Here is a 10902-nt window from a genome sequence, read left to right as displayed (position 1 = left end):
TCCAATAGTTTATAGGTGATCCAATGGTTTATGGATGATCGGTGCACCATGTACGGATAGGGTCACAACTACGACATCATTAATATATATGTGAGAAAAATTGTTTTTTTTTGGTGTTTACGCTCCACATAAATTGTTTTTTTAGTGTTTACGCTTTCAGATCAAGATGCAAAGTTTTTTATCGCTATAGATTATGGTTTTTTTTTTTGTTTTTTTTTTATAAGTACGTATTATTAATTTATTGTGAAAAATCATCATAGCTAAAGATCTTGAGAATTATAAAATAGTACGTAAATTTATATTACAGATCGAGAAGTCCAAGACAAACACTTCTTGGCATTCACACACCTATACAACTATATTGCGTTCCTTGCCAGTTACCAAAGTAAAAACATTATATTCTCCTCATTGCAGTAAAGCAAAATCAAAGATGCACTATCTAAAACCACCATGAACCCAAAGCTATGAAATGCCTATCCATAAAGAGAGCTTTTACCATCTCAAAGAATTTCATATTTGATTTCTGTATGGCCTTTTGTTGTTTCCCATCAGTAAGTCCCCTGCCTATCTACCTCCTGGATTCCTCTTGGTTAGATACCTTTACTGTCATCCCCTTCAATTCTTCTGTCAGCACTTTTATTGAATCCGAAACTTCAGCCTTATACACGTAGAACTTAATCACAATCAAGAAGAAGATGAAATTGAGAAAGTTTAGTATCACGAAAAATGCATAATAATAATCAAGATGGGAAGCATTGAGGTTGTTTAGAATCCATCCTCGGTGACCATGCTTCTTGGTGATGTGAGAAACTGTGGAAAGAAGAAAACTACTCAGAAAGTTTCCAGCTCCTAGAGTGGTCATGGAATAGGAAGTCCCAAGACTTTTCATGTTTTCTGGCGCCTGGTCATAGAAGAACTCAATCTTTGCAACATCTAAAAATGCATCTGCGATTCCCATAAGCACGAATTGTGGAAGAAGAATAAATATGGTTAAGGGAACTTGTCCTCCATGTTCAACCAACCCATGTTCCTTGGCCACTCTCAGTCTATATCTCTCTGTTAGAGATGCATTATCATAATCAAAATGTGCATAAAAAGCCCAACTCCCATTCTTTGAAGAAGACTGATCCCTCTAGGGTTTTTAGTCCACCTTCGCATAATCTTAACAAAAAACCGATCATAGAGCATGACAGAGACAAGCATGGATATGGTTACAAATGCAGCTAAACTTGCCGAGGGAATTTTGAAGCTCCCAATGCCTCTATCAAGTGTGGCGCCTTGCTTAACAAAAAGAGTATTGATCTGGGCGATCATTATGCACGGTACAACCGTGGCAACCCATATTGGGATCATTCGTACCATTTGTTTAGTCTCTTCTACTTGTGTAACTGAGCACAACATCCACTCATTAGTTGAGCCTGTTTTCACAGACGCTTTGGTAAGGAACCTGCTTCCACACAACATAATTAAGTAAGATAAAGACTTGAGAAGGCTAATCAACTATGGTAGTTCATATTGCTCTCATCAGTTATTAAGATTTAACAGAAAACCCTAATGAATTGGTAACTGAAAGAACATCGCAAAACGATATGATTGATAGTTATGAGGGTTAAGTGTAGTTTTCTTCTGAGCACAAACGCCTCTAATTTTTCAACATTGTAAATAACATATGTATATATATTATATACCTCAATGTGGGTGTGAAATCAATTCTGAACTTTCCTTTCTTTGCATACTCTTCCAAGTCAAGCTCATAGAGCTCTTTGGGGTCATCAGGAATACGCACCCTCCATTTCCTTATAGCAGCCACTATTACCTTCGCCATCCTCGTGAAGGAGGGGCTGCCCGCGGGCACCTTATGTCTATAAAAGGGAGTGCCTGCCAAGAAGATGGCAATGGATATTGCAAGTCCAAGAGTGGGAAGCGCATATCCTAACGTCCATCCTATGTTGTCTTGTATCCAAACAAGTACTGTATTGGCAAAGAATGTCCCAAGAAAGATGCTGAAAAACCACCAATTGAAGAAGGACAGCTTGTGAGCCTTCTCCTTGGGGTTGAAATCATCAAATTGGTCTGCTCCGATGGTGGAGATGTTCGGCTTGGTTCCACCTGTTCCGACGGCTAAGGTATAGAGTGCACCATAGAACACTGCTAGCTGTAATGTTGAAGCATTCTTACAGTTCTCCATATTTGTCTGTGAGCAGCTAGGCGGTCTTAAGCTCGGGAGTGAAACCGTAAATGTTAGTAATGACATTCCCTGCATGCCAACATAGTAAAACATACTAGTTTAGTTAGTAATGACACAAAAGATTTGCCCAATTTCAACAACTATTTTCTTGTTCCTAATTGCGTAATTGCTGTTGGTTGTTCTTTTTCTTTTCTTTTTTTTTTTTTTCTGAGCATGTTGCGGTTGGTCGTTCGACAGTGAGAAGATAATGTAATAAGATATAATAAAAAAATTTCAGTAGTTGATTAAAAAAGATTGCGTTGGTGTGACAATCATAACAGGTATATTATATATAGAGGCTTTCAATCCTGGTGTTCATGATCACTACCACCAAGGTCGGACCTAAAATTAAGCCAAGGGGTCAACACCCACCTTAATGTTTGTCACTAATTACATCTCTTGTAATTAGATAACAAAAATCCATTTGTCCTGTTATTTTTATTTTTTATTTTTTTTAGATTCCAACCAACTCAGCCAGCTTGCTTTCTTTTTGATCCCTTCTGGTCTGGCTGTTCGCATGTCGCTATCCTCAAGAAATATAGTAATTAATAAGTCCTTTATCATTGACTAGCTAGTCTCAAATCACACGGCCACTTCCTAAGAATTATAAAAGTTTTTTATTTCTTTAATTTCTTATTTTATCATCATCTTTTTAATAAACACATAATTTTTATTTAAATCGTGTCTTTTTTTTTTAATATAAACTAAATTACTAAAAGATATTTCAAAATAATTTTTCTTTTTTATTTTTTATAATCATATCACCCTAAAGAAAAATATATAATACTTTGAGATCGAGAAAATAAATATTTATGAAAAAAAAAAAAAAATTGACTCAAGATACCTATGATAAAAGGCCCTTTTCCGTAATTTGGACCTAGCTAGCTAGACAGGACCAGGCAACATTGAAATTGTGATATAAATACCTTGGTCCACTAGCCACCGGTATATATAAACTACTAGCTAGCATTATAAATGAATACCAGGTTCTATCCTTTTATTTTTGTTTTTCTTTTTTATGAATAATTCTATCATTTTCTTATCCGATCGGTTTCAATTGCTGCCTTACCAAACATAATTATTTCCAAGTCAAACGTTATTACACAACCACGACATCATTAGTATGTGAGAAAATTTATTTTTTTGGTGTTTTCGCTCCACATAAATTGTTTTTTTTTTGTGTTTACGCTTTCGGATCAAGATGCAAAGTTTTTTATCGCTATGGATTATGGGTTTTTTTTTTTTTTTTTTTTAAGTACGTATTATTAATTTATTGTGAAAAATCATCATAGCTAAAGATCTTGAGAATTATAAAATAGTACGTAAATTTATATTACAGATCGAGAAGTCCAAGACAAACTCTTCTTGGCATTCACACACCTATACAACTATATTGCGTTCCTTACCAGTTACCAAAGTATAAACATCATATTCTCCTCATTGCAGTAAAGCAAAATCAAAGATGCACTATCTTAAACCCAAAGCTATGAAATGCCTATCCATAAAGAAAGCCTTTACCATCTCAAAGAATTTCATATTTGATTTCTGTATGGCCTTTCGTTGTTTCCCATCAGTAAGTCCCCTGCCTAGCTACCTCCTGGATTCCTCTTGGTTAGATACCTTTACTGTCATCCCCTTCAATTCTTCTGTCAGCACTTTTATTGAATCCGAAACTTCAGCCTTATACACGTAGAACTTAATCACAATCAAGAAGAAGATGAAATTGAGGAAGTTTAGTATCACGAAAAATGCATAATAATAATCAAGATGGGAAGCATTAAGGTTGTTTAGAATCCATCCTCGGTGACCATGCTTCTTGGTGATGTGAGAAACTGTGGAAAGAAGAAAACTACTCAGAAAGTTTCCAGCTCCAAAAGTGGTCATGGAATAGGAAGTCCCAAGACTTTTCATGTTTTCTGGCGCCTGGTCATAGAAGAACTCAATCTTTGCAACATCTAAAAATGCATCTGCGATTCCCATAAGCACGAATTGTGGAAGTAGAATAAATATGGTTAAGGGAACTTGTCCTCCATGTTCAACCAACCCATGTTCCTTGGCCACTCTCAGTCTATATCTCTCTGTTAGAGATGCAATTATCATAATCAAAATGTGCATAAAAAGCCCAACTCCCATTCTTTGAAGAAGACTGATCCCTCTAGGGTTTTTAGTCCACCTTCGCATAATCTTAACAAAAAACCGATCATAGAGCATGACAGAGACAAGCAAGGATATGGTTACAAATGCTGCTAAACTTGCCGGGGGAATGTTGAAGCTCCCAATGCCTCTATCAAGTGTGGCGCCTTGCTTAACAAAAAGAGTATTGATCTGGGCGATCATTATGCTCGGTACAACCGTGGCAACCCATATTGGGATCATTCGTACCATTTGTTTAGTCTCTTCTACTTGTGTAACTGAGCACAACATCCACTCATTAGTTGAGCCTGTTTTCACAGACGCTTTGGTAAGGAACCTGCTTCCACACAACATGATTAAGACTTGAGAAGGCTAATCAACTATGGTAGTTCATATTGCTCTCATCAGTTATTAATATTTAACAGAAAACCCTAATGAAATGGTAACTGAAAGAACATCACAAAACGATTGATAGTTATGAGGGTTAAGTGTAGTTTTCTTCTGAGCACAAATGCCTCTAATTTTTCAACATTGTAAATAACATATGTATATATATTATATACCTCAATGTGGGTGTGAAATCAATTCTGAACTTTCCTTTCTTTGCATACTCTTCCAAGTCAAGCTCATAGAGCTCTTTGGGGTCATTGGGAATACGCACCCTCCATTTCCTTATAGCAGCCACTATTACCTTCGCCATCCTCGTGAAGGGGCTGCCCGCGGGCACCTTATGTCTATAAAAGGGCGTGCCTGCCAAGAAGATGGCAATGGATATTGCAAGTCCAAGAGTCGGAAGCGCATATCCTAACGTCCATCCTATGTTGTCTTGTATCCAAACAAGTACTGTATTCGCAAAGAATATCCCAAGGAAGATGCTGAAAAACCACCAATTGAAGAAGGACAGCTTGTGAGCCTTCTCCTTGGGGTTGAAATCATCAAATTGGTCTGCTCCGATGGTGGAGATGTTTGGCTTGGTTCCACCTGTTCCGACGGCTAAGGTATAGAGTGCACCATAAAACACTGCTAGCTGTAATGTTGAAGCATTCTTACAGTTCTCCATATTTGTCTGTGAGCAGCTAGGCGGTCTTAAGCTCGGGAGTGAAACCGTCAATGTTAGTAATGACATTCCCTGCATGCCAACATAGTAAAACATACTAGTATTTTCTTGTTCCTAATTGCGTAATTGCGGTTGGTTGTTCTTTGCCTTTTTTTTTCTTTTTTTTTTTTTTCTGAGCATGTTGCGGTTGGTCGTTCGACAGTGAGAGCATTCCCAATGGAAGAGCCAAATGTTACTTTTATTTAGAATGGCTCTTCAAATGTTCAAAAAACCTCCCACATTGGATGAGCCAAAAATATATGTAAAATAGATATTTGATTAGAAGAGCTAAAAAAAAAGTTAAATGTAGCAACACTTTTTAAGGGAGCCATTTTATTTTTTAGTGTTTCTCTCTCCTGCTTTATCATTTTCCCAAATCTTTTTCCACCTTTTTTTAAGAAATATAGCTAATCGGATGTGGAAACACTTAAAAATGGCTTAGCTAAACTAGATAAAAGTGAGTTTTGAAGAGTCATTTTACATAAAAATATGGCTCTTCCATTGGGAATGCTCTGAGAAGATAATGTAATAAGATATAATAAAAAAATTTCAGTAGTTGCTTAAAAAATATTATGTGTTGGTGTGACAATCATAACAGGAATATACAGGCTTTCAATCCTGGTGTATGTTCATGACTACCACCAAGGTCGGACCTAAAATTAAGCCAAGGGGTCAAGACCCACCTTAATGTTTGTCACTAATTAAATCTCTTGTAATTAGATAACAAAAACCCATTTGTCCTGTTTTTTTTTTTTTTTTTTATTAGATTCCAACCAACTCAGCGAGCTAGCTTTCTTTTTGATCCCTTCTGGTCTGGCTATTCGCATGTCGCTATCCTCAAGAAATATAGTAATTAATAAGTCCTTTATCATTGACTAGCTAGTCTCAAATTACACAGCCACTTCCTAAGAATTATAAAAGTTTTTATTTCTTTAATTTCTTATTTTATCATCATCTTTTTTTAATAAACACATAATTTTTATTTAAATCGTGTCTTTTTTTAATATAAACTAAAAGATATTTCAAAATAATTTTTCTTTTTTCTTTTTTATAATCATATCACCCTAAAGAAAATATATAATACTTTGAGATCGAGAAAATAAATATTTATGAAAAAAAAAAAAAAAAATTGACTCAAGATACCTATGATAAAAGACCCTTTTCCGTAATTTGGACCTAGCTAGACGTACAGGACCAGGCAACATTGAAATTGTGATATAAATACCTTGGTCCCCTAGCCACCAGTATGTATAAACTACTAGCTTGCATTATATATGAATACCACGTTCGATCTATCCTTTTCTTTTTCTTTTTCTTTTTTATGAATAATTCTATCATTTTCTTATCCGATCAGTTTTAATTGCTGCCTTACAAAACATAATTTCCAAGTCAAACGTTATTACTCACTCTAAAAAGCAGAGAAAAATAAGACTACTTTTGTCATAGTTGACTTGGTCAAACATATAAATTAATTAAGTAGGTGTTAGGGTTTCTGTTTAAGTGAGCAAGTAGTAATTATACATGCATGCATGTACATATATAATATATGTTATTGAAAAATGTTAAAAAGAAATATTCGATCAAGTGACTATTACTCCTCCAACAATCGTTATCCAATAAATAAGACAAAGAACACGACATAAATTAAAAATAATTGATGGGGATGATATAGTGCTTGGAGGCGTACCGAGATATAAATGACGGACGCAATGACAAACGTCCAGTAACGGCCGAGATGAGCATCGGCAATGTAAGCGCCCAAGATTGGAGTGATCCAAATGGTTCCGACCCAATTGGTGACATGGTTGGCAGAGGTGACGGTGCCCTGGTGGAGCTTCTTCGTTAAATATAGAATCAGATTGGAGGATATCCCATAATATGCCATGCGTTCGAAAACCTCGTACACTGCAGAAGCCAAAAGAAGGAAATAGTTGGAAAAAACACAGTCAACAATTTCCGCGGCCGTATGATGATCAAATACTACTTTGGCTTACTGCCTGCGGTAATCCGTTTATGTCAATTCATTTCAAGTTTGGATAATTGGAGAGAGACAGAGAGAGAGAGACAAAGATTACAGTGTTTCACGTGAGAAGAATATTAAAATATTTAGAAAACTGAGCTTGAAGAAAATTATGGTTCAGGCCTGAATCGCTTCCAAATTGTCTCAAATTAAGTAAGAAAACTGCTTCCATCCACAGCACAGCTATGAATATAAACATAAATTTCGTGTAATTAAACTGATATATATACTTGCAATAACAATTTACTACATCCAAAGTGATCATATATGTCTTCCTCAGATGAATAGAATAAGTCGGCTATGAATGATGCTTTTTTTTTTTTTTTTTTTTTTTTTTTTTTTTTTTTTGGCTATGAATGATGCTTGTTACTACTTAAACGTTGAGCACCCTTGTAGATTTGGCTCCCAAGTTTCACGATGTTTAACAGTACTTGTATCCTAAAGGGGATGATTTACGAAGTGGGGTTGTGGGTAATTAAGCAAATCTAAAGCTTCATAGAGAGAGAAAGAGAGAGAGACAGAGGGAGAGAGAGAGAGAGAGAGAGGGTTTACCGACGATGAAGGAGCAAGCTCTCCATCCACCAGTGTTGGATCTCCGGACGGGGTTTCCTTTGAGATCCACACTCCCATCCTGCGTGTATTCATCAAGTGCTTCTTCCTGACCAGCCATACAGCTTGTTTTGCTTTGAAGACTTAGGAGTGACGCTGCAGCCTCACCTTTTTCTTCTGTTTCAGGACTTCGTCTACTTCTTGGTGTCTTTGTATACCCAACACCAACAGGGACTCGGGACAACATTTTTTGTCAGCACTATAGTCCGCGTCTTGGGTTGCAGCTTAATTTGACCTGCAATTAAGTTTCGCATTCAAATGACGGATATGCCCTCACAAAATTTTATTTTTATTTTTATTTTTTATTTTTTTAGCTTCTGTTTTGAACTATTTTGGAGACATAGATCGAACGCCTGAAACTTTTTCCCCTCTTCATTTCTTTTAAGAAAAAAAAATTCACTTACCATCTTTAATTTTTCATTATTTTTGTAAGTACCCTTAAATTTAAAAAAAAATGTCAATTTAAAACTATTATCTTTCAGAAGTTTACAATATCAACTCTTCCATGCAAATTCAACGAAGGAAGTGAAATCTCCAAAACAGTTCTCATGTCCAAATTTAAGGTGTTTTTATAATTTTATAAATATTTTAATGGTATTTTAAGAATTAATTTTATTCATCAACCGTTTGACGGGATGATTGACATTGTAAACTTCTTAAAGAAAATAATCATAAATTGACAATTTTTAAAGTTTAAAGATATGATTGTAAAAGTGACGAGTATGTATTTTTTTTTTTTTAAAGGGGAATGGGAAGATAGAGCAAGAGGTTTATAATGTTACCGACATTTGCCTTGGCGACAAAACGCAAGAAAGAGGGAGAATGTGCATGGGAGAAGTGAATGAAGGACATGTACGTGAGTCCGAGACGTTAACGAAATATGTGGCGCCAATAAACGTTAAATTAATGGAGAGTTTGTTAAATTACGTTTTGTGAGTTAATTTTATCAAAATTTTTGAGTAGTGTCTTTGTTCACACACACACAAAAATAATAATAATAAATAAATAAAGGTGACGAGTGTGCTAATATACACCATACAACAAAATATTATACACCACAATATTGCCAATTAATAAGCACAAAATATTTAAAATTATTTTTATCTTTTTAACGCATAAAAACGCTAATTAAGAAATAAAAAAAGGCATCCACTAAAAATATAACAAAAGAAAAACCCTAGCTTCACTTCTACCACCTTTCCTTAACACCTCGTCACACAGCTAAGGAGAGGGAGAGAGAGAGAGAGAGGGAGGGAGAAGCAGGGCCGGCTCAACATATTTTGGGGCTTTAGGCAAAACTTTGAAATTGGGCCTAATTTTTTTTTTTTTTTAAGTAACAATTTTTTATTTTTTAGATTCAATTTTTTATCAACCAATCCCTCCATCAGCTAGTTGCATTCTATTAGGTTTTGAATTAAACAACTTACAACAAAAACAAAATACTCTATCTACATCTTTTGAATAAACTAGCCATTTTTTATTATGTTGCTCCCCATTTGATAATTTTCATATATAATATGTATTAGAAAAATGCCTAGAGTTCTCATCTTTAGGAAAATCTATAATATTGTATCTTATTGGACCATTTTCTACTAACAAATCCCTTAATTTTGCATCAATATTTTTCCATTGGCCAAGGTCATAAATATTTGTAGCAATAGATTTAGATACATCAATAACATTTTCATTATCTTCTAATTCTTTTTGATGAGTTTTTTATTCATTTATGAGTTTTTCACCTAAATTATCCTTAATATTTTGTTTATTGCTAATAACAAATTTATTTAGAGCTCCTCTTTGAGATTCAATCAATTTGTCTACTTTTCTTCTTTTTTTTTTTTTTTTTAAGTTTTTCATATCCAAATGCATATTTTCTAGTCGACATGTTTAATTAAAAATACTAACAAATTAAACAAACACGATTTATAAAATAAAAAATATAAAAAAAAATAAAAAAATTATGACTATAATAAAATAAATGACAAAAATAGAACAATAAAACCTGATTTGGCAAAGGAATTATAAAGTAGTTCTTGGAGATAAGACAAGAGACTTAGTCACTCGGAGTCAGAGAGGAAGAGAAAATAATGAAATAGGGAGAGAAGAAAAACTCAAAAAAGAGCAAACAAAGAGGAGAGGTAAAGTGGCAAATATAGAGACTGATATTTAAAATACTCATGGTTGACAGCAGTTTATATTTTTGGCTCTTGGCCGGCTTTCCCTAGATGGCTAAATAATAAATAGAAAATAAATGGTAATATTTTATTTCTAACGTATATATTTTCCCATCAAAAACAAAAAATTTCTAGAAAGAGGCCAAGAGGATGAGTGAATGATGTAGGCGTGTACTATAGCGTCAAGAGCTCGAAGGAATTGGTGTAATGATGTACAAGGCTTTAATGCTTTGTCCTTTTTTAATTTATTTTTTGAATTATTTTTAAAATTTATAATGAGCTTATTAATTAGGGTCTTATTAAATTGAGGCCTTAAATTTTGATAAAAAAAAATTTTAGGCCATATTAAAAAAAATTTGGGCCTTCAATTTTTTGTTTTGGTCCAAAATAATTTTTTTAAAAAAATTTTTTTTTAACTCAAAAATATTTTTTTTGGGCTCTATTAAATTGGGGGCCCTGGGGAGAAGGCATACCATTCTGTGTTCTCATACCACTCGTTGTCGCCGTCGGTGACGGGGTCCCCAGGGTCCATGTGGGAGGAGAGGGGGACGATGGTTTGATCACGGATGAGCTGGCCTTGACAAGGATGATGATCGATCCGGGCCGTTTGATGGTTGTACTAACCAACGTGGCCTTTTGGCAG

General features: G+C 34.7%; 2 protein-coding genes across 2 annotated transcripts; both read right to left on the bottom strand.

The window, feature by feature from the left end:
* Positions 1–269: 269 nt before the first annotated feature.
* LOC132179229 (protein NRT1/ PTR FAMILY 5.2) lies at positions 270–2254 on the bottom strand. Its single transcript, XM_088515390.1, is given in 3 exon segments — positions 270–1071; positions 1074–1447; positions 1689–2254. Coding segments are annotated over 3 exon segments (1443 nt in total). The 3' UTR covers positions 270–568.
* Positions 2255–3528: 1274 nt separating this feature from the next.
* LOC132180050 (protein NRT1/ PTR FAMILY 5.2) lies at positions 3529–8243 on the bottom strand. Its single transcript, XM_059592893.2, has 4 exons — positions 8029–8243; positions 7144–7361; positions 4924–5489; positions 3529–4697 (listed from the first exon to the last, which is right to left on the bottom strand). Exons 1-4 carry the CDS (start codon positions 8144–8146, stop codon positions 3818–3820), a joined length of 1782 nt encoding a protein of 593 aa, XP_059448876.2. The 5' UTR covers positions 8147–8243; the 3' UTR covers positions 3529–3817.
* Positions 8244–10902: the final 2659 nt, after the last annotated feature.

Source organism: Corylus avellana, chromosome 4 (assembly GCF_965113065.1).
Source record: "Corylus avellana chromosome 4, dhCorAvel1.hap1.2, whole genome shotgun sequence".
NCBI lineage: Eukaryota > Viridiplantae > Streptophyta > Magnoliopsida > Fagales > Betulaceae > Corylus > Corylus avellana.
This window is presented reverse-complemented; position numbering and strand designations above follow the sequence as displayed.